This window comes from Nannospalax galili, unplaced genomic scaffold (assembly GCF_000622305.1).
Source record: "Nannospalax galili isolate Female #2095 unplaced genomic scaffold, S.galili_v1.0 scaffold221, whole genome shotgun sequence".
NCBI lineage: Eukaryota > Metazoa > Chordata > Mammalia > Rodentia > Spalacidae > Nannospalax > Nannospalax galili.
This window is the reverse complement of record NW_008344592.1, coordinates 449,469-473,140: the sequence shown is the minus strand read 5'-3', so window position 1 is coordinate 473,140 and position 23,672 is coordinate 449,469. Positions and strand designations below refer to the sequence as shown.

General features: G+C 46.6%; 2 protein-coding genes across 2 annotated transcripts in view; one reads left to right on the top strand and one right to left on the bottom strand.

Moving 5' to 3' along the window:
• Rbm12 (RNA binding motif protein 12) overlaps positions 1-15,796 on the top strand; it is a 44,976-nt gene extending 29,180 nt beyond the window's left edge. Inside the window, 16 exon segments of the mRNA XM_017800045.2 lie at positions 6,427-6,555; positions 6,656-6,771; positions 6,773-6,827; positions 6,952-7,026; positions 7,108-7,179; positions 7,275-7,355; positions 7,504-7,593; positions 7,886-7,972; positions 8,089-8,175; positions 8,265-8,324; positions 8,404-8,537; positions 8,646-8,700; positions 9,333-9,384; positions 13,316-13,458; positions 13,591-13,824; positions 13,998-15,796. Of these exon segments, the coding sequence (XP_017655534.1) occupies positions 6,427-6,555; positions 6,656-6,771; positions 6,773-6,827; positions 6,952-7,026; positions 7,108-7,179; positions 7,275-7,355; positions 7,504-7,593; positions 7,886-7,972; positions 8,089-8,175; positions 8,265-8,324; positions 8,404-8,537; positions 8,646-8,700; positions 9,333-9,384; positions 13,316-13,458; positions 13,591-13,824; positions 13,998-14,138 (1,611 nt within the window). The 3' untranslated portion in view covers positions 14,139-15,796.
• Positions 15,797-17,045: 1,249 nt separating this feature from the next.
• Spag4 (sperm associated antigen 4) lies at positions 17,046-22,699 on the bottom strand. Its single transcript, XM_029567219.1, is given in 8 exon segments — positions 17,046-20,267; positions 20,471-20,706; positions 21,238-21,299; positions 21,463-21,529; positions 21,829-21,936; positions 22,398-22,460; positions 22,463-22,556; positions 22,558-22,699. Coding segments are annotated over 7 exon segments (507 nt in total). The 5' UTR covers positions 22,663-22,699; the 3' UTR covers positions 17,046-20,267; positions 20,471-20,698.
• Between the last annotated feature and the right edge of the window lie 973 nt (positions 22,700-23,672).

The window sequence follows — 23,672 nt, the reverse complement described above, 5'->3', positions numbered from 1 at the left end:
TTTTGGTCTTTTTGAGACAAAGTCTCCCTGTAGCCCCAGCTGTCCTGGATTCACCATTGAGACCAGGCTGGCTTTGAACTCACAGAGATCCACCTGCCTCTGCCTCCCTAGTGCTGGGATTAAAGGTGTGCGCCACCACGCCCGGCCATGGATCCATATGCTCTTGTTGGACCCTCTGTAATACGGTTGAGATTTGCGTCTGGGTTCAAAAAGAAATGGATGGAATACAGTGATGATGTAATGGTGCCAATTAGGATGAGTTCTGTAGTCCACCAGAAAGTGGGGCCTAGCACAAGAAGCTGCCTGTGTTTGGCCCACATCACAGGCCTTTGTGGGAGAGCTTTGAGAAGCCAGGCTGCTCTGCAGTGATGAGCATTGCTAATGCTTTTGTCAGGGAAAGGTCTGTGGCTTTTCATTTCATTTCCCATTTTATCATGAAACTCAATGTGCAGAAGTTTTAGAAAACCTGTGTGGTAAATATCAAGTGTCAGCCACTTAGGTTCTATGATTTACTTTGCCCATATATCTGTTTTATTGGTTCTCATTTTTTAAAGTTTTTGGTGTATGTATTTCAAATATGTAGGCATCAGTATGCTTCTCCCCTAAATATTTCAACATAACTGGAGTTCAGTATTTGTGGATAGTTTTATTAATTTATGTAAATTAGGTATGTACACTTTAAATGTACTAGATAAAAGTGTATTAGATGAAGCAGCTGGAGAGATGGCTCAGTGGTTAAGAGCACTGTCTGCTCTTGCAGAGGACCCAGGTTTGAATCCCAGCACCCACATGGTGACTAACAACCATCCTTGACTCTACCAGTTCCATGGGATCTGGATGAGACACCTTTCTGTGGGCACTTCATGGCACAGGTACACTTACATACATGCAGGCATAACACTCATACACAAAAAATAAATTTTTTTTTTTAAGAAAGTGTAGAGCCGGGTGTGGTGGCGCACGCCTTTAATCCCAGCACTTGGGAAGCAGAGACAGGCAGATCTCTGTGAGTTCGAGGCCAGCCTATTAGACATAGTGAGTTCCAAGTCAGCTGGGGCTACAGGGAGACCCTGTCTCAAAAAGACCAAAAGAGGAAAAAAAAAAGAAAGAAAAAGTGTAGTAGATAAAAAATGCCAACCCTCTGGCCCAGGTTCCTATCATGGTGAAGAACTTGCCCATTCTTTCCTAGACTTACCTGTCTTTTCTCAGTCAATATCCACCCTTTCTTGGTGAAGAAAGAATGTCATGAGATTATAGTTTTTTTGCTTATTCTGAAACTTCATAAACAGAATATGTACTTGATCCTTAAGATTCATCCCTGTTACAGATGCTATCTGTTTAGTTGCTGATTAGTTTATTATATTATATCCATTCTATTGAGGTATACTAGAGGTGTTTCAAGAGTTTGACTATACTGAGTAAAGCCGCTATGAATATTCTTAAGCGAATCTTTGTAGACATAATGTCTTCATTCTTTTAGAGATAAATCTACCAGTTGGAATACTCTTAGCTAGGTCTGTTCGATTTTCTGATAACCTAGCCAGATTGTTTTCTAAGGTGGTATGTTTAGTACTATCACTACCAATGTATGAGTGTCACATCCTTGACAACATTTACCCTTGTTGGTCTTTTATTTTAAGCCATTGTGATGGGTTTGTAACTACATTGTTGTAGTGGGTTTTTTCTGCATTTCTCTAGTGATGGCTGTGAATCATTTGCTTATTTCTACATTCCTTTGATGAAGTGTCTAATCAAGTCTTTTGCCATTTTAAAACTGGATTATTTGCTTGTACTGAGCAGTAGGACTAGGGAATAGAGTACCCAGTGCTAGTTCCAAGGAGCCCACAGTTAAATGGAAAAGGGAGGCGAGTCAGACGATTCTGGTGTAGTGATTTCAGTGTTAAGTTGGTTACTAAATATTTGCTACCTACTATAGGATAGGTACTGGTGATGTAGACACTAGACAGGGTTCCTGCTCTTACATAGCTTGCTTTCTGGCTGTCCATGGAAGAAGACAGTACAGAGGCATTGAGATGGAGACTGGAATTGATACTGTGTGAATGTGAATCAGGGACAGCCAGGCAGGGTACATGGGTGGGTGGACAACCACTTACTTACAAAAGGATTAGGTGTTGCAGACCATGGTAAGAAGTTTGGGTTTTATTTTATTCTTATTTTTTTATTTTTTTATATTTAAAGTTAGGGGAGAGAAATGTGCTGTGAAGTCCATGTGGACATCAGAGGGGAGATCAGAGGACAGCTTTCAGGGATTGGTTCTCTCCACTACATGGGTCCAGGGTATGTCAGCAAACCCTTTTACCCACTGAGCCATCTTGCTAGTCCCAGAACTTTGGATTTTATATCGAATATACCCCAATTTTTGGGGGGGGGTCGTCTATTTGAGACAGGGTCTCCCTGTAGCCACAGCTGACCTGGATTCACTATGGAGAATAGGCTGGCCTAGAACTCACAGAGATCTGCCTGCCTCTGCCTCCCAATGTTGGGATTAAGGGTGTGCACCACCACACCTGGCTCTATCCCAAGTTTTCTTAAGCAAGGAAATGATATGATCTGGTTTCCATTTGGCTAAGAAACACAGAAATGGATATGTAGTTGCAGAAAGAATGAAAAAGAAGCTTCTGTAGTTATCCAGAGACAATGAAATCTTACAAAGGAAAGTTGGCAAGAGTTCATAATGCAAATAGTATCCTACCAGATCTTTCGCTGACAGAATATTTCCTATATAGGATTCTGATTCTTACATATTATCTATTATCATCTGCCTCTCTTACCTATGAATAAATGGCAGGAGCTAGGGAAGGTGGCAGGCTGAAAAGGGCCTTACAGTTTGAGAGACTGCAATGTTAACCACATCACAAAACTACTCAATTTTGTGGAAGTTTACCTTCAGGAGGAGTAGAACAAGGTGGCTTGCTAGAATTTGGTGCTGAACCTACAAGTCATTGGGCAGTTTTACAGGGCTTCTAGTTAGGCAAAGACTCTGGCCTTTGGTATCAAACAACTAGGTGAGGCAGCTCTGAGGAGGAGAAACTACGGAGGAGGCAAGAAATTTGAGGGTTTGAAGGTTTTTGAACTGGAATAAACGTTTTTGGCCCTGAATAGTCAAAGAGGACTTGTGTCAATTGGGGTGGGTGGATGGGGAAGCTAATGATGCCCTTCAGAAAAGAAAATATTGAAAACAATGCAGAACTGTACAGATTATAATCAGACATGGTGGTGCGTATCTGGAATCCCAGCATTAAGGGAGAGGTAGAGGATAAAGTTTAAGATCATATTCATCTGTAAAGTGAGTTTGAGGCTATCTGGGACTACATGAGACTCCGTCTCAAAATGAGAGAGGAAGAGAAAGAGATCAAAATAATAATTCACCTTCATTTTACTCCAGCGTACCTAAAATCACTTTTACTTTGTGCCTCTTCCATTTTACTGTGTGCATGTCTTCAGATTGTTTGCATATGCACTTGCACATGTAGTGGAAGTTTTAAAATAGGGTTGTACTCTTACTGGTTTTACAATTTAATGTTTTCAAGTATTACCAATATATGGTTCTGCCTTGTTTAGCTGCTGCTCAGCATTCCATTGTTTCAACCTATAGCTCATTCCTCACCTAGTTGATAGACCTCTCAGCTACTATGAATTTTTTGTTGTTGCTTTATTTTTTAGTAGTAGTGAAATGTGTAGCAAACATTGCCTCAGAAAACACACCACCTGTGGAATTCAGATTATGGAGTGGAGCAGCTGTGGTCTGTTTTACTTTGCTCTGTCCTCAGGAAACCTCCAAAAAGGGAGTTGCCAGGAAGGTTAAGAGTCTCCAGGCCACATTTTTGGGGCAACATTAGAAAATGGCCTACTAATTCAGTGTTTAATATTACTTACTGCTTCCATGTCTCAGGTGGTTTCTCAGGCAGATGGAACAAGAAGACTAGAGAGCACATAGTGCTTCTAGCAGAAGTAAGAACTCCACACTTGGGTCAAGCTAGGTAGGGTTTCCTGGAGCAGAACTTTCAGATGAATGGTTTGAAGAATAGTAGGATTTTCATAATTAGATGCATTTCAGCAGGGGCTGAAGTGCTGTTGATGACCTTATCAATGTGGGTAACTATTTCAGATGGGGGACCGGGACTGGAGATGTAGTTCAGTGATGGAATGGTTGCCTAGCATACACAAGGTCCCAGGTTCAGTCCTCAACACCATAAAAATAGAAGACTATCAAGGGCTAAGATGGGATCTTGTGGGCTTGGTGGGGGAAAGGGGTTGACTGAGGATCAGTATAGGGAAGACTGAGGCTGGAGACATCTCTGGGAATACTGCTGGGGAGCTTGGAATGCTGAGCAAACAGTGCAGGTGAACCAGAGTGGATCTTAAGGGGTCTTGTTACAGTCGCTGGAAGAGGAGAGACTACATTGTAATCAACGTGGTGATTCATGCGAGATATTTCTAGCAAAGGAAATGGGTGAATTGGAGAAGCTTGGTGTTAGCTTGAGCCAGTCAGTTTAAAAAAGGCTGCTGGACTGGGAGTAGAGGTTGGAGGTGACCTATTGGATATCATCTAGCATAATGTATGTGCTTGGGATAGAGCAATACACAAACAGATAAATCCTCCTTTGTACACAGAGTTTACATTCTTGTGGAAGAAATAGATTCTATAAGTAAAGTGTATATAATGAGTTTGATATTGTTGTAGAAGCTAAGACAAAACAGCAGTAATGGAATTTGATGTCAGTGGTGGTAGGGTTGAAATTTTGGAGTGACTAGGAGAAACTTTTCCTATGTAACAGAGCAGGTGGTTTTGAATAAAGACCTTGAAAGGGAACAAGTCACATGAATCATAAAAAGAACATCCAGCTTCTGCCAGGGCTTTGGAGTAGGAATCTAGTTGGCTTGAGTGTGCACGGGAACTGACTGGTCAGGCTAGAAAGATGTAGCTTGTTGAGATCATGTAGGTCATGGTGCAGCTTGGATAACTTCTAAGAACAGTGGTTCAGGATGTGACTTAAGGTTTTTTAAATTTTAATTGTGTGTGTCTGTGTATTTCTGTGTGTGTGTGTGTGTGTGTGTGTGTGTGTGTGTGTACATCTGTATCCCATTTTGGTCCCTGATAGTCTCCCATCGCTTTATTTTTATGGTGTTGAGGATTGAACCTATACTTTGTTCATGCTAGGCAACTGTTCCAGAGGTGTCCAATCCCCCCTGGAGCTTGAGTTATATACAGTTATGAGCCACTCAGCATATGTGCTGGGAATTGAACTCAGGTTCTCTGCAAGAGTAGAACATACTCTTAACCACCGAGCCATGTCTCAAGCGTTTTGTTTTTCTTAAATATTTTATGTGCATGAATGTATTGCCTGTATGTATTTAAGTGAACACATGTTGTACAATGCCCAAAGAAGTCAGATGAGGGCATCTGATCCCCTGGAACTGGAGTTACGTATGATTGTTAGCCATCATGTAGGTGTTGGGAATTGATCCCAGGTCCTCTGCAAGAGCAGCCAGTGCTCTTAACTGCTGTGCCGTATCTTCAGCCCTTTTTTGCTAGTTTTGGAAACAGGGTCTCATATGACCCATGCTGGCTTCATGAGCTCACTATGTAGTTGAGGCTGACCTTGGACTCTTGATCCTGCTGCTATTTCCTCCCAGTGCTAGGTTCATAAATGTGTGCCACCATGTTTATTTAGACAGGGCTTCACTATGTAGGCCTGGGTCACCTGTAACTCCATGTGTCATCTATATGTCCTTGTACACAAGGCAGTATTCCTACCCTCACCTCCTTGATGCTGCAGTTCCAGGCTGTGTAACCACAGCTGGCATGACTACTTGAATAGGAGGAGTTTGGTCACTGTATTCATAACCTGTTTGATGGAGATGGGAAGTGGTGAGGGCACAGGATAAGGGAGACTAATTGAAGAGACTCTTGTGAGTAGAGATTACTCAGCTTCCAGGATGTAGGGCCTCAGAGTTTGAGGGGCTTATCAGAAGCACCTTTGGGGAGCAGTTATCTGAATCATGGTTGCACTGGAGACAATGTTGGGATTGAAATATGCCTTAGCGTTTGACTTTGGGCCAGTAAGGAATCGAAGTGAGACTGATTATAGTGTAGTCACTGAAGAGATCAAAGCTAGAGTCTCAAGTCTGTTCAGCACTGTTGGGATTAAGGCCACCTTTATAGTGAGGATTGATTTGGAGCCAGAGTTGTAGATGGAGGCCAGTACCCTTTTTAGCATCTTCCTTTGATACCATTGGGGTTGAGAGCTGGTTATAAGAACCATCTCCTGCACTGTTGAGCCCACTCAGGGTTCAGGGATATGAGGCTACCTTGTGTGAAGCCTGCTGGCTTTTGCAAACTGAGATCTACAGTCCGTGAAAGGTGAAGGGGCCCTGATCCTTGACTCGGATGTTTTTCCCCAGATGGCCTGCTGTGTGACCTTGGTTCAGCTGTCCATTTCCTGTGAACATCTCACTGACAAGGACATCGGCTCCAAATCTGATCCACTCTGCGTCCTTTTGCAGGATGTGGGAGGGGGCATCTAGGCTGAGGTGAGGTGGACCCCTAGGAGGTTAAGGTTGTGGAAGGAGGGTAGGATTATGTTTTGGGGTGGAGGGTAGGGAACTGATGCTTGGTGGCCTCTGCTCACAGCTTTGCCGGACTGAGTGTGTTCGGAACTGTTCAAGCCCTGAGTTCTCCAGGACTCTGTAGATTGAGTACCATTTCGAGACAGTCCAGAAGCTATGTTTTAGAATCTATGACATAGACACCAGAGCTGGGGGATGATGACTTCCTAGGGGGAGCTGAGTGTTCCCTGGGTCAGGTATGTAGAGTCAGAGATTAGGAAGTGCCGTACCAGATAACCTCCCTAGAGCTTGGATGTGGGGGTCAAGTAAGACCTAACCCTGCCTGAGGTACTGAAGCCTGTTCTACCTCACTTTCCTCAGATTGTGTCCAGCCAAACACTCACTCTCCCCTTGATGTTGAAGCCTGGAAAACCTGCTGGGCAGGGAACTATCACGGTAAGGAACAAACCCATACAGCTGAGAAAGCAGCTTATGTCAATGAAGAATTCATGAAATGATACAGTTTTCCCTGCCTAGGTCTCAGCTCAGGAGCTGAAGGACAGTCGTATAGTAACCATGGAAGTGGAAGCTAGGAACCTAGATAAGAAGGTGTGTCTGGATGGAATCCCTGGAGATGGCGTGTAGGGGTAACACTGGCTTCCTCTTCCTGCATTTTCTAACTGGGGTCTCTGTGGTATTGGCAGGACTTACTTGGAAAATCAGATCCATTCCTGGAGTTTTTCCACCAACGTGATGGAAAGTGGCACTTGACATACAGGTCTAATGTGCGAGACCCCTAGGATTGGTTGGGTTGGGAGAGACAGCAGGGTTTGTGACTAGTAAACTTTGGAAACAGAAGAAAGACTGTTAGTGGATAAGAAAGGGTGGCAGCTGCTGATGGGCAGGCCAGAACTCACAGCCCTCCATCTCCAGGTGATCAAGAACAACCTGAACCCTACATGGGAGTGCTTCTCAGTTCCTCTCCTGCATTTCTGTGGTGGTGACCCCAGCATACCCATCCAGGTGAGGTGTTTACCACCTGAGTAGCCTGAGAGAGGAAAGTGATCCTGGGAAGGCACTTCCTTACCTGCCATGTGTCTTTTTTTTTTTTTTTTTTTTTTTTTTTTTTTGGGGTTTTTTGAGACAGAGTCTCCCTGTAAGCCCCAGCTGGCCTGGAACTCACTATGTAGACCAGGCTGGCTTTGAACTCACAGAGATCCACCTGCCTCTGCCTCCCAGTGCTGGAATTAAAGGCGTGAGCCACCACGCCCAGCAGTGTGTCTCCTTTATACACACATATCCCCCTTCCCTTCAGGTACACTGCTCAGACTATGACAGCAACGGGTCACATGATCTCATTGGTACCTTCCACACCACCCTGGCCCAGCTGCAAGCAGTCCCGGTGAGTCTTTGGACTGGTAGACTGCTGCCCAGTGCACAGCCAGGAGAGGGCAGCTTAGGACCCTGGCTGACGCTGGCTGTGGCAGTTTCCTACTGTAATTTTTCTCATCTCACTAGGCTGAGTTTGAATGTATCCACCCTGAGAAGCAGAAGAAAAAGAAAAGCTACAAGAACTCTGGAATTATCTGTGTCAAGACTTGTAGGGTAAGACAATAGTCCATGTGACCTAGGCTCCATGACTCCAACTCCTTGTTAACCCCAGGTCTGACTCTGGTTTCATCTTTCATCTGCAGGTAGAAACAGAGTATTCCTTCCTGGACTATGTGATGGGAGGCTGCCAAATCAACTTCACTGTAAGTGGTCTTCCCAGCAACAAGTGAGCAGGCCTTGAGCTCAAGGTGTCCTCTAGCTCTCTTCCTGGCCTCTTTCCAGGTGGGTGTGGACTTCAGTGGCTCCAATGGAGACCCATCTTCACCTGACTCCCTGCACTATCTGAGTCCTATGGGAGTCAACGAGTATCTGACAGCACTGTGGAGTGTGGGCAGCGTGGTTCAGGACTACGACTCGTGAGTCCCGGGTTCTCATGGCCTTCCCCATTCCTTACACAGACGCTTCAGCCTCAGGAATCACAGTCCCCCTCACTGCATCTTTTCCAATGCTCTGCCCTCTCACAGGGACAAGCTGTTTCCAGCATTTGGGTTTGGAGCCCAGGTGCCCCCAGATTGGCAGGTAAGCTCTCACTTCTTCCCTTTCTTACTTTCAGTTTCAGGATTCTAATTCTGAGGTCTGTGGTGAATTTATTTGCTGCTTGGCACCCAGCTTCAAGGACAGCTATGGGGGATCTATCCTTGAATGTATACATAGCAACTGCAAGACTAAATATATCATAATGCCTTTGTGGGTTTTTTTTTTTTTGTCCCAGGGATTGTTTTTTGTTGTTTTTGAGAAAAGGTCTCCCTTAGCCTCAGCTAGCCTGGAACTCACTAGTAAACCAGGCTGACCTCATCTTGAAGAGATCTGCCTGCCTTGGCTTCCTAAGTGCTGGAATTAAAGTGTGCTACTATTCCCAGCCCTGTTCTGGGAATTGAACCTAGGACCTTACATATGCTAGGCAGGTACTTAACACTGAGCTGCACACCAGCCCCTAGAGTATCCTTTTTCTTAGCACAAAAAGTTAGGAGGATAAAAAGAAGAAAAAACCCAACCAATAAATCCCAAAACAGAGTTGAAGGGAAGAACCTTTTCTTTAGGGAGGGTGGGAATGACTTTTTGACATGGATCTCAACAGGTTTAACTTCCTGAGCTGATATTACAAGTTTGTAGTCTACCTCTGGCGCACAAATTTTCATTTTTGCTCTCAGGTCTCACATGAATTTGCCTTGAACTTCAATCCCAATAATCCCTATTGTGCAGGTAAATTCCCCATCTTCCACTGTGAAACAAGTTCATACCTGAAGTGTGAGCTTGTGTTTGTAAAGACTGAGGAGGAAGATACCTGCCTCCTGAAGAGAAGAATGGAAATTAGAGCTAGCCCACTAGAGTCAAGTCTTCAATCTTTTACTTGTTACTGAAATGACTTGAGACAGGTTGTTGAACTCTGTGTGCTTTGGCTTAGAAATAAATAAAAAATCACCTGGGCCTAGTGGCAGAGCCCTATATTCCCAACTACTCCAGAGGCTGAGACAGGAGGATCAAAAGTTCAAATCCTAGCTTGGCGTGGTGGAGCACGCCACTGATCCCAGCACTCATGAGACAGAGGCAGACGAATCTCTGTGAGTTACAGGCCAGCCTCGTCTACATAGTGAGTTCCAGGCCAGCTGGGGCTACAGAACCCTGTCTCAAAAAGACCAAAAAAAAAAAAAAAAAAAAAGTTCAGATCCTGCCTGGGTAATTTAGTGAGACACTGTCTCAAAATAAAAACAAAGTGGTAGGGATGTAGTTAAGTGGTGGAATATCATTGTCTTTGGGGTGCCAGGGATTGAACCAAAGGCTTTATGCATGCCAAGCATGCACTCTCAATACCCCACCACATCCCCAGCCCAGTACATGTAAATGTTTTGTTAAAGATTCCCAGCTTTTATGTCAAGGCCTAAGCAGGATCCCCTGGGGATTGAACCCAGAGCCTTACATGTGCTAAGTGTGCATTCTGCCTCTGCAAGTAGCTTCCTAGTTCCTCCAGGTGGGCACCAAGCTGAAGTGAAAAATTGTCCCAATTTCATCTGACCATTTAAATTTTTTTCTTTTTAGACAGGTCTCATTCTAGCCTAGGCTGTCCTTCAACTCACTATTTAACACAAATTGGCCTGAAGTCACAGTGATTCTTCCTGCCTCAGCAACAAAAGTGCTTGGATTATAGGTGCCACCACCTGTGACCATGACTTGAACTTTAAAAAAAGTTTTTCGCAGGGCATGGTGGCACACACCTTTAATCCCAGCACTCGGGAGGCTGAGGCAGGTGGATCTCTGTGAGTTCAAGGCCAGCCTGGTCTACATAGTGAATTCCAGGAGAGCTGGGGCTACAAGGAGACCCTGTCTCAAAAAGATCAAAAAAAAAAAAAAAGAAAAAAAGAAAAAGGTTTTTTTTCACTTTGTAATTTGACATGAGATCATACCTAGAAGGCAGGCATGGTAACACATGGCTATCATCCCCGCACATAAAGAGACTGAGGCAGGCGAATTTGGAGCTTGAGGCTAGCCTAAACTTCATAGCCTAAGCATGTCTCAAAAACCAAAAATATCAGACTTACAGAAAAGTTGCACTAGTTGTAGTAATTCTAGGATCATTGGCGCTACAGGGTAGGATGTGTGTGTGTCATTTAAATTTTTATCATTTTTTATTTATTTATTTATTTTTGGTCTTTTTGAGACAGGGTCTCCCTGTAGCCCCAGCTGTCCTGGAACTCACTATGTAGACCAGGCTGGCCTTGAACTCACAGAGATCCACCTGCCTCTGCCTCCCGAGTGCTGGATTAAAGGTGTGTGCCACCATGTCCAGCTCTTATTTTTCTTTTTGAGACAGGGTCTCTCTGTAGCCACAGCTGGCCCAGAACTCACTATGTAGACCAGGCTGGCCTTGAAATCAGAGAGATTTTCCTGCTTCTGCCTCCCAAGTGCTGGGATTAAAGGCATGAACCACTGTGCTCAGCTTCATTTAAAATTTTTTTAAAATTACATTTGTATATTGTATATGTGTGTCTTCTTGAACCATAGGGCATATGTAGAGGTCAGAGGACAACTTTCAGGAGTCAGTTATTTTCTTTCACCATGTGGGTCCTGGGGATTGAACTGAGGTTGTCAAGCCTGGCAGCAACTTCCTTTACCTGCTGCACCATCTTGCCAGCCTTGATTTTTCTTTTTTCAATTCTTTTTCCAGAAGTATTTGATAATGTCTCGGCGACTAGCTGGACATCCCCATCAACTTTACCCACTGTCATCCACAGCCCTTTACCCTAAAGACTGTAAGTGTGTTTCCAAAAGTCCAGGTCATTTCTTTCTTTCTTTTTTTTAAAAAAAAAAAAAAAACTGGGACTGGTCGGGTTTGGTGGCGCATGCCTTTAATCCCAGCACTTGGGAGGCAGAGGCAGGTGGATCTCTGTGAGTTCAAGGCCAGCATGGTCTACGTAGTGAGTTCCAGGACAGCTGGGGCTACTGAGAGACCCTGTCTCAAAAAGACCAAAAAAATTATGTTTTTATGGGGGATTGAATCTAGGGCCTCGTGCATGCCTGCTAAGTACACTACCACAGAACTATATCCCCAGCCCCAACTCTCATTTATTTTTATTAATCTTTGGTCAACATAGGAAGAGTCAGGTTTAATTGTAATTTCTTTTTTACCCATTTTTTTGAGTCAGGATCTTATGTAGCCCAGGCTGGCCTTAAACTACTGTATCTCCTGTCATTCCTACTGAATGTTGAGATTACAGGCCCATGCTATTTTTTTTGGGGGGGGAGTCATTTTTGAGACAGGGTTTCCCTGTAGCCACAACTGGCCTGGATTCACTGCAGAAATCAGGCTGGCCTCAAACTCATAGAGACCCACCTGCCTCTGCCTCCCTAGTGCTGGGATTAAAGGTGTGCACCACCATGCCCAACATTTTAAATTATTTTTATTTCATGTGTATGAGAGTATTACCTGCATGTATGTAAGTGGACCCAGGTCATACAATGTCCAAGGACGTCAGAAGAGGGAATCTGAGCCCCTGGAACTGGAGTTACCAGTAGTTAGCAGCCATGTCGGTGCTGGGAACTGAACCCAGGTTCTCCTCCTGCCTCGCCCTCACAAGTAGCTGGGATTACAAGCTTGTATACCAGGTCTAGTTCAGAGACACTCTCTTACATGCCTAAAATGCAGTTCTCAAGTTAGGAAATCAGCATCATAATATAGTCCAAACTACAGCATTTATTCAGATCTTTCCACTTGTCCTCTTTCAGCCAAAGGATATATCACACAATGCATTCAATTGCTTTTTTTTTTTTTTTTTTTTTGTTTTTTTGAAGAAGTGGTCTTCTTGTGCCCCCGTCTGTCCGGAACCTTATTTTGTAGCCCGGTCTGGTCTTAAACCAAAGGAACCCCCCCTGCCTCTGCCTCCTGAGTGCTGGGATTAAAGGTGTGCACCACCATGCCCGGCCCTCAATTGCATCTTTTTAGCTGTGAGAATTCATGCCTTCCATGCCATTAACAGGTTTGAAAAGTACAGGCAGCTAATTTCTAGAATGCCTCTTAGTTTGGGTTTATCATCCATCATAATTTGACTTAGTCTTTACATTTTTGGCAGGACTACCCTGAAGTGATACCGTGTTCTCAGCGTGTTAGCTGTCCTCTTGTCACGTAACTTTTTTATTTGGTTTTTTGAGACAGGGTCTTACTACGTAGGCCCTGGCTGGCTTGGAACTTGTTATGTAGACCAGGCTGGCCTCAATCTCACAGAGGTGCTGTGTGTGTGGTATCACAAATGACCTTCCTGTTGACTTTCTTAGCTAAGTTAGGTTTTTCAGTAATAGCTATGGTTTTATTTTGGGTTTGAGACAGGGACTCATGAAGCCCAGGCTGACCTCAATTTTCTGTGTGTGTGAATGTACATGCCATGGCAGCCATGTGGGTTTGGGGTATTCAACCTCAGTTCGCCAAGATTGTACAGCAGGTATCTTTACCTCCACTTAGCCATCTTGCTAGCCCATTATTTTTTAATATAGAGTCTGTGTATCTCAAGGCTGGCTTCATGCAGCAATCCTCTTGCCTCAGCTTCTCAAGTACTCAAATTACAGGCCAAGATGTGCTGATTTCAGGTCTAGCTTAATCCTGAAGGGTACACAATTTTAACATGGTTTTTGCTTTTCTTTGCAGGCATCCAGGGCATTGTGGATGCCTACCGACAAGCATTGCCCCAAGTTCACCTCTATGGACCCACCAACTTTGCACCAATCATCAACCACGTGACCAGGTTTGCAGCCCAGGCTGCACAGCAGAGGACTGCTTCGTTGAGAGCTGTGGGTAGCACTGGCAGTGGGTGATGAGGGCTATGTAAAGAGGGCTTATCAGTGTGGGAATCTATACCTGGGCTGTTTGGAGGGATCTGGAAAAGAGGATCTGCCTTAGTGTATGAATGAACTTGTCTCCAGCAATACTTTGTGCTGTTGCTCTTGACTGATGGAGCTGCGACAGATGTGGAGGCCACACGTGAGGCTGTGGTGCAAGCCTCAAAGCTGCCCATGTCCGTGATAATTGTAGGTGTGGGTGGTGCTGACTTTGAAGCCATGGAACAGCTGGATGCTGATGGGCCTCTTCGTACTCGCCATGGAGAGGCAGCTGCCCGGGACATAGTACAGTTTGTGCCTTACCGCCGATTTCAGAATGTGAGTGGGGGAGGGTTGCTGGGAAATCAGATCTGGGCATTTACCCTGATGGGAGTGGGATTGAGGCCTAGTAGGTACAGTCCTTTCATCAGCGTCTGGGCAGAATTGGGTCTGGAGTGAGATGCAGACCTTGAGGAACTAACCAACTGACCTTGCCTTTCTTCTCCTGGCAGGCCCCACGGGAGGCATTGGCACAGACTGTGCTTGCAGAAGTGCCCACTCAGCTGGTATCCTACTTCAGGGCTCAAGGTTGGGCCCCATTAAAGACACCTCCATTCCCAGGCAAGGGTCCTGTGCAGGTCCTTCAGGCCTAGGTTCCCTTGGAATGTAGGGTATAACCAGTCCTCAGGAAGCTCCTGTGGGCCTGGACAGGGACCAAGCCTGCACATTCCTCATTGCTAGCACTTTTACTTTGTACTTGCTTCTTGCAGCAGCTCTTGATCTACCTGCGTAGCTCTAGTAGACTAGAAGATCACCTCTGGGCCACCTCTGTGTAAATTGGGGGGATGGGCTAATATAACTTGCTTACTTTGACATTCTGAGTCTCTGATGACCTTGGGGGTTGTTGAGGAGGATCCCTTTGTCTAATAGCCCCATCCGAATAAATTGGGTATTCCTGGCCAGACATGTATTCACTTCATAAATAGACTCCCTTGCTTTTTAAAGCAAGCATCTCTTCCCTCAGAAGAGCTTGCAGAAGGTGAGAGGACAAATTTTGTGTAATGAACAGTGCTCCATCCTCTCGAAAGTCTGACAGCTTTTGATTTTTTTATTTTTACTTTTTTTTTTTTTGAAACAGAGTTTCCCTGTAGCCTCAGCTGGCCTGGAGCTTGCTTTGTAGATCTCACAACAGAGATCCACCTGCCCCTGCCTCCCCAAGTGCTGGAATTAAAGGCATGTGCCACTATGTCCAGCTTAATTTTTATTATTAGAGATTTACAATGTATATTCAGTGAAGAAGAACTTTAACCATGTTGTCCAGCCAGGCTTCAAATTCTTTGGACTCAAGTGATCTTCACTGATGGAGTAGGAACTGCTCATGCACACCAGGCCCAGTTTAGATTTGTTTTGCATAGAGGGAGGGAGGGAGGGGAGGTTTTAAATGTAGTGAAATACATTTCACTCAAACTCTTGTCCTCCTGAAACATATTTGGTATATATCTTTTTGTGAGTTATGCATACTTACACATACTGCTTAATGCATGTTTAAAAATGTTTAATACTTGAAACCTCTTGTATTTTTGTTTGAAGTACTAGTGTCATATGTCATAGGTAATGGAACCAAGCATGGTGGCTCATGTCTGTAATCCCAGCACTTAGAAATCTTAAACAGGAGGATTGCTGTGAGTTCAAGGTTAACTTTGGTTATACAATGAGTTTCGGGCCAGCCAAAACAAATTAAAAAAAAAAAAAAAAAAAGCATCATACATGCATTTGTACCTTGTTTTCATTTATTTCGACTTGTCTTACCCATCAGAACTTACTGCCTTAACACATTCTTTTTCATGTCTATATATTCTCTTGTATGAATATACCAAAATTTACTCAATCCCTTATTTATGGACATTTACTTTGTTCTATGTCCTGGGCTATTTTTGAAGGACTGGTTTCTAGATATGGAAATGATAGATCAAAGAGTATAATTACAGAGTACCTTCTATAGAAAAGTTATGGTCACACTCCTCCCATTTGTTAATCTGACAGGTCCTCCTCCCCAAGATCTCAATTTTGAGTTTATTTAAGTGTGAAGGGTAGGTGTCATTTCATACCTTCAGTTGAGGGCTGTGTTCCTTCTCAGTAGCCTATTCATAGGCTGCATGTGTCATCGTCTCTATTGTTATCCTCTTCAACATCTTTTTATATATTTTTGTATATAACTCAGTATGCAAATTTTATATTTTCATATATGCTAATCAAATGTGCCTTTATAAACTGTCCACATATCAGTGACAATAAATGCTCCTTCAGTTACTCCATTTGTTTCTTGTTTTGTTGTTGGTGCTGAGGTCACTTAGGGCCTACAGCGTGCTCCACTGGTGCTCCACTGGTGCTCTCTACTACCCAGCACCACAGTCTGAGCTCTGAGTACTTTGCAGCCTAATTTCTCTATTTGATATTGTGTTTCTAGTCTTCCTTATAAACAACATGATTATATAAATATTACCTTTGAGTATGTTTATGTGTTCCTTGGAAATATTCTTGCAGATGAAAATGCCATTTTAAAGAGTATGAAAATTAGCTGGTCTTGGTGGTAGATACCTATAATTTGGTAGACGGAAGGGGGATCTGAAGTTCAAGGGTCATCCTCTATATGGCTAGCTTAAGGCTAGGTTGGGCTACACAAGACTCAAAAGAAACAAAAATAGGGACTGCAAGATGGCTCACTGAGTAAAACACTTGCTGCACAATCCTGGCAACCTGAATTCGATCCACAGAATCCACAGAACAGTGGAAGAGGATAACCCCACAAACTTGTCCTCTGACCACTATGAGCAGTGGCACAAATGTCCACACATACTCATACACACCACAAACACTAAAAAAGAATGAAAAGTAGCTGAACGAGGTGGTTCATGCCTGCAATTTCTGTGCTGGATGGTTGAGGTAGGACTGTCTAGAATTGAAGCCAACTTGGACTACACAGTAAATTCCAGCCTAGCCTTAACGGAAGAAAAATCTGAGAAGTTTTAAGGCTTTTGGTTCCCATTGTTTTGTTTCCCACTGTTAAACTGATCTTTTTCTCTTTCTTTTGCTAAGAATTAGGACCAGGGCCTCCTGTATGCTAGGCAAACTTGTCACTGAGCTACAGACTACCAGTTTTTGTTCTATTTTTAACTGTAGCCTTTAAGTTGTTAAGATTTTTCCAAGCTGGAGAGATGGCTCAGTGGTTAAGAATACTTGCTGTTCTTTCAGAGGACCTGAGTAAGCATTGCATGCACGTGGTGTACCTACATACATGTTGGCAAAACACTCATACAAATATAAAAATTTTAATTTTTAAAGATTTTTTTTTTAGGGGCTGGAGAGATGGTTCAGCAGTTAAGAGCACTGACTGTTCTTGCAGAGGACCCTGGTTCAATTCCCAGCACCCACATGGCAGCTAAAATCATCTCTAACTTCAGTTCCAGAGGACTCCAACGCCCTCTGCTGGCATTGCATGATACAGGTACATTTACATACATGCAGGCAATACACTCATAAGGTTTTTTAAAGAATTCTTCCACTATGTTTATTACATATACACCTGCATGCATGTGCGTGGGTACATTTACCATGGCACACATGGTAAATGCGTGTCAGAGGACAACCTACAGGAGTTTACTCTCTCCCTCTGGTATGGAACCTGGGGATTGAACTCAGGTCCTTGGGCTTTGTGGCAAGTGCCTTAACCCACTGAGTCATCTCAATGGCCCTTAAATTTTATTACACGTGTTTGGGTGTGCAAGTGCTATGGCACACTTGAGGACAGAGGACAACTTTGTGGAGTTGTTAGGTTGGTGGCCAGTATCTTTAACTGCCAAGCTACCTTGCCAGCCCTAACCAGTTTTTTATTTTGTGTATGAATATTTTGCCGGCATGTATATAAGTATACCTAATGTGTGTGCCTGGTTCCCAAGGAGGCCAGAAGAAGGTTGGTGGATCCCCTGGAAATGGAGTTAAGGATGGGCGTGGTCTGTTATGTGGGTACTGGGAACTGGACCTAGGTCCTCTGGAAGAGCAGTAAGTGCTCTTAACTGCTAAGCCATTTCTCCAATCCCTAACCTTAGCTTTTGAGAACACTTGGTGTGAGATGATTTTTTTTCTCTTCATTAGAAAACAGTATTACCCAAATTTAAATAGGTGGATAGGAGTTCTACCTCACACACCAGTATCAGTACATACACACTAGAAACATAATTCTAACACCTAAGACAATGCTGTTTCTTTGTTCACACTAGTCTCCTTTCCTATTCTGTTTCCACTTTTTTTCCAGGTCTACTTTTAACCTTTAAAGTTTTGTTTTGTTTTGTTTTGAGACAAGGTCTCCCTGTAGCCCAGTAGCCCCAGCTCAATCTCACAGAGATCTGCCTATGTCTCTCATGTACTGGGTTTGAAGGTGTGCACCACCAGACCTGATCTAATTCAGCTCTTTGACTCAAGTTTTCCTAAAAGTATTCAAATCTTCACTTTTGAAAGTTTGCCTGAATTGAGGATAGTTTCAGACATTGGGCTGGGATTGAGCAAAAGTGTGGCAGTTGTGTATTGAAGGGGAGGCCTCTTGAAGACAGTCTCGGTCACATGCTGTGTTCACTAGCTGTATAACTTGGAGCAGGAATCTTGCCTGAACATTTTCCTTCTCTGTATCTTGAGGATCAAGTGAGGTCATGAATATTGTAGAATGTCCACAACACCATATTTTGCACACAGTAAGCGCTGTAAACATCAACTGCTACAATACTGATTTGGACTTCTCCAAGGATACATGGAGAGAGGTACACCTGCCATACTTACCTGTCGTGGCTAGCCAGAGCTTTCCCCTATGGATATCACCTCAAAGCAGCTTTCTTTAGCACAGATCTTAGTTCTGCTCCAACCATCAGCATATTTAATGACCCCCCCCAATGGCCCCTGTGGAACTGTCCCCAGCCCACTCTGAGGTCCGCACACCATGGGCACAGACTCAATACAAGCATGTGAAGTGTGGATGGCCCCAGTTGCTTAGAATCTGAATCTTCACCTTGGGGAAGGCAGATGGAGGGTCATTCTAAGGAGACAAATGGTTCATGCCAACTACTGCTCTCCCAAGACTGTCTTCCCTGTCAGTGCTTACTGGCCCACTCACTGCCTTAGCACTCTCATCCCCAGGCAAACACACTTGTAGGTGGAAGGTTTGAATTTCAGATTTCTGCACATCAAAGGTGAATTTTCCCAAGAAAACTTCAGTCATATCAACCTGGAGGCCTTGGTGGGTGAAGAGTATATGGAGAAACATTAGGCACAGAGGGAGGGAAGAAAAAAAAAAACTGTTGAGAATCTTCGTGTTCAATTCCTCTATGTTCTGATGTTAAGTTGCTTAGTGTGGAATGTAGGCTCTAAGAAACCAAGTAAAGCCAGGTGTGGAGGCAGGTGCATCTCTGAGTTCAAGGTCAGCCTGGTTTGCATAGTTTCAGGCTAGTCTGGGGCACACAGCAAGACCCTGTCTCAAAAACCTGTGACTAGCCAGGATATCAGCACCAGAAAGGCTAAGATGGGAGGACTGTGAGCTTTGTTAGCCTGGGCTGCATAGAGAGACTGTCTTAACAGGTCATTGGAAAGTTGTACGTGGTTTGACCTTGAGCAGGGAATCTCTTCAGACCACTATGCTCCTTGGATGGGAGGAGACAACAGTACTTCACAGGTTATGTAGATGCCATGAAATAATGTGGGAGAAGTGCTGAGGGCGGAGTAGAGCTCAGTAAGCCATACTTAACTTTTGGATATGGTTATCAGGATCCTTTACAACCTATGGCAGGAGATGAGGCAGGTATAGTATGTACAGTTTATAGATGAACAAAGACTGAAATATTGTCTCATGTTCTCATGACTGCCTAGTGCTTCCTAAACAAAATCCCCACCTCCTTGGCCTCAGGCCCCACTCACAAAGACTGCAAAGTCCCTGGAGGCGCTGCTGGCTCCTCCTGTATGTGCCACGCTGGGAAGATGCTGCAGGGTGATGTCACCTAACTGTCCACTACCAGGCAGTCGGATCACGACCTAGCCCTGGTTGCCTTCAAAAGCCCAGCAATTTCCAGGGAACACATATGGCTGTGGAGTTTCGGGAGGAGTGGACCATCAGGATAGAAGACAGACAGCTACATTGAAAGACTGTCTTAAAGTTTTAAAAACTGCATGGACTGAGAGACTGCAGCTTGGCCCAGAGTTCCTCCTCCATTCCTGGTTCTTGCCTAGTCAGATTATTCTCAATGTGAGTCCCCAGCACTTCCAGGTCTCCTATTTAACCTCATCCATGGCTTGGCAGGAGCCTTACCTAGGCCATGTGAGATCCTGCCTCCAGAAGCGCACCTCCTAAAGCTAAACTCACCTCAGTTCTGGTCCTGCTTCCATTGAGCTGATTCTTGCCCCTACCCCAGCTCTCTCCTGCTACCATCCCCACGACCCTGTCTGGGCCCACCTCCAGTATGACTGAGGATGGGTGGGCATAGTTCCAAAAGCTCAAGTGATTCCAGAAGTGGGCAGTGTTGTGTCCTCATAGTCATGGGATGTCTTCTCTAGTTCGATGGAGGCTCTTGGAACCGGGAGAAGTCATTTTCAGGGGCTCCCAGGCCTTCCCAACCAATAGGTAGGTCTGCCTGTGACACTGACTCCCATTTCTTTCTGTGTCTCTTACCCACAGAGCTCAGGGCATAGTCGGGTTTCTGGAAGAAGTCCTCATTCAGTCTCTGAAACACGAGCTTGGCCACTCTCTGAAGAGGGAGAGAGAGGGCAGACTCAGAGGGTTGCGGCTGGTTTACAGATGGGCCTGGCTCTCAGGAACTCAGTGCCCAGGGATGGGCTTAATAGCTCCAAAGAGGTCCCTGCAGTGGCTGAGGCTATTTCAGGCCCTAAGATGCAGGATCTGCTTGGGGTGTCCCCCCACAGGCCCCTACACACCTGCACCAGAGCTCACCTCACTGTGGGCTGCACAGACACTGAACACCTCCTTGTGGAGTTTATTCAACTCAGCCTGCAGCTGCTGTCCCTGGGAGTGCACACACTGGTGGTACTGGCTGGAGGAAGGAGGATGGCTGTTGTGAGGTTGGCTCCCTGTCCCCCTGCACTCCTGCAGGGAGGCCTTCACCTTCCAGCTGCTGTTAACCACCCCAGCTGCCCTCTTCACCTTAAAGTAAGCATCTCCTCAGGTTTCTGTTGGGGAAAAAAGGGACAAATAAGTGCTCAGCTCCACACCCCACTTCAATGCCAGCCTGGAGTAGTTGGATTCAAGGAGCTTCCCATTTTGAAAATGGTACCCCCGCCCCCGTGCTTTCCCCAGTGCCTTGCTGGCCTCAGGATTGCAGCCTCTCAAGATATTCAGACACTTAAGTTCCACGGCAGCGATTCCTAAGGTTTAGCCTCCCGCGTTGTCCCCCTCCCAGTAGCCCAGGGGCTCCCAACTTCCACCCACCCCAGGGGCATTGTTTCCCCAATTCACATTATGCAAGGGAGGGACCAGGTACAGGAGCCCCCACCACAGTGCTAGACAAAGAGGAAGAGGTATGAGGGTAGTGTAAAGAGGGGGCAGGGAGGAAAACGGGGTGGACTTGCTGGGGGAAGGGGCGGTGGGAGGGAGACTGAGCAGGAAACCCTAGAGCGGCTGAGTGGTACAGGGAAGCAGGAGCTGGATTTGACCTCTGACCTGTATAGCTCTGGGAACCCCCCCAAATCGCCACCCCTCACCTGCCAGAAAGACACTCAGTAGCGACACAGCGGTGAACAGGAAGCGGACCGAGCAGACTTCCCTGGGGAACCGGGGTGGAGGCTGATGCCCGGAGGCTCCAATCAACCCCCAGCCTCGACCCCAGGGACCTAGACTCCGCTCCTGCGAACACGACTCCACAAGATCCGAATTAGCTCGGGCTTCACAAGGCCGGGCCCTGGTCCGCCCCTGTCCCTCCCTCCGACCTGTACACACTGACCAGCGCGTCTCCTGCCAGGGATAAAAGTACGCTCAGCACCTGGAAGAGGAGGCCTGGGGGCGGGAGAAGCGGCTCAGAGCGCGCCCGGGTGGGTGCTGCAGGTCCAGAAGGGGATACGAGGGGACAAGGACAAGGGCCTGGGATGCAGGGGGCGAGGGTAGGAGGGGGAACCGAGCCGAGGACACGTGGACCCGGGCTCGGGCAGGAGTACTGGCGTTCCGAGAGCCGAGATCAGCGGGCAGCGGGCGGCACACACGGACTGGAGCTCGGGTAGAACTAGGGTTCCGAGAGCCGAGCCGGAAGGTCGGCTCGAACCGGGGTCAGATGGGATGGAGGCTGGCCTGACCCGTACTCAGGAAGTTCTTAGACACACGCGGGGCAGGCACCTCTGGTCTCAGATCCAGGGTCGGGAGTAAGCTGAGCTGCTGCTACTCAGAGACTATGGGAGACCTAGCCGGTTCTGCGGGAGCCCAAGGGCTCCATTGAGGTGGTGTGCACCGCAGGCCCTCTCTTACCCCCGGGCTCGGGCGCAGGCTCCTGCCGGGCAGCCTCTCAAACAGGCTTGGTCATGCCGAACCCCCGACCGCTTAGCTCCCGGCGCACCCCCAGACCGAGGCGACAGAGGCTTGGTCCGGAGCGGAACCCGCCCCCGAGGGACGCCCCGCCCCGCCCCCACCGGAGTCGCGGAGCAGCCCCTCGTTGGGGTTGTCACTCCCGCCGCCGCCAAGGCGCCTCCTCCGCGGTGCCCAATCACAGCACTCGCCCTGTCCCCTCCCAGGACCGCCCATGGCACCAAGGCCCCGCTCCCAAGGGAACCCGAATTTAGCGAGCCCCCTCTAGGACCAGGGCGGAAGCTCATCCCAGCCCCAAGCTGGTGAGCCCGCCCGGCCCTCTCTCCCCGGGGTTCGACCCCGCCCGCACCCTAGGCCCCGCCCCTCACGGCTGCCGCGCCACAGGCGGTCTCCCCTCTGTGGCTCCAAGGCTTCCTGCCCACGTGTCTCCTCCGGGCACGCCTAGGCTCACGGCGGGCTCACCACCGCTCCAGCCCCGGGCCGGCCCGGAGGCCCGGCCACCGTGGCTTGTCTTCCGTAGTCACGCTGTGGGAACTACTGCTGTTCTCGCTGTAGAAGTTGAGTGTGTGCTTGTGAGAGGACGTGGTCCTCTTCCACCCACCCCAGCCCCGCATCCTGAGCTGGGGCTGCCCCTTATGGACGTCGAAGTGGCCGCCAAAGCCCTTGGCCCTCCCTCCGCTGCTGCGCGCCGTGGTGTCTGACCCCGCGTGAGCCCGCGGTTGGCGCGGCCAGCTCAGTCCTCGCGTCTGCCCCTAGGGCCGGCGTCACAGAGGAGTCGCGTCATAGAACCGGCCGTGACGTCACTGGGAGGCAGAGCAGGCCCTCATGTGTTTTGATCTTTTTGTTTATGGTTTCTCCTGTGAGTATGTGTGTGCGTGTCCGTGTGCACAGAGGTTGACGTCAGGCGTCTTTCTATATGTATGCTCTCCCCTTTGGTTTTGTGTCTGTGTGTGTGTACGTGTGTGTGCAGGTGCGCTCCAGGAGACCCGAGGTTGAATTTGGTTGATAGGTCCACTTTTTTTTTTTTTTTTTTTTTTTTTCTGCGACAGGTTCTCTATACAGCATGACTCGCTGTGTTGGCCAGGCTGGCCTCGGAATCACAGAGATCCCCCTGCTTCTGCTTCCCCAAGTGCAGCAATCAAAGGCTGTTGCCACCACATGCCCTGCACCTCAGTTTTTGAGACAGGCTCTCTCTTACCGAACCTGGGACTCAACGTTTGTCTTTCTGCTAGATTGGCTGGCTAGAGACCCCAGGGTTTTGCCTGTCTGCTCCCGCGACACTCAGGTTACATGCATGTGCCATGGCACCTTTCAGTTATGTGGGTTCTGGGCTTCTGAACTTAAGTCCACATGCTTGTGTAGCAAGCACTTTACACACTGAGCTGTCTCCTCAGCCCATCCACTTTATTTTTTGAGAGAAGCAAGGTCTTACAGATTTGGCTAGACTAACTAGCTGGCCAGCAAGTCCCAGGAATCCTCCTGTCTGTACCTCCCCAGAGCTGGGATTTCAGGCCTGTGTGTTCTGGCTGGTTTTTTTCTTGAATGCTCTGATCTACACTCAGGTGTTTGAACAGCAAGCACTTTACTGACAGTCTTTTCCTCTTGTTTATGGTTGTTTTTTTTT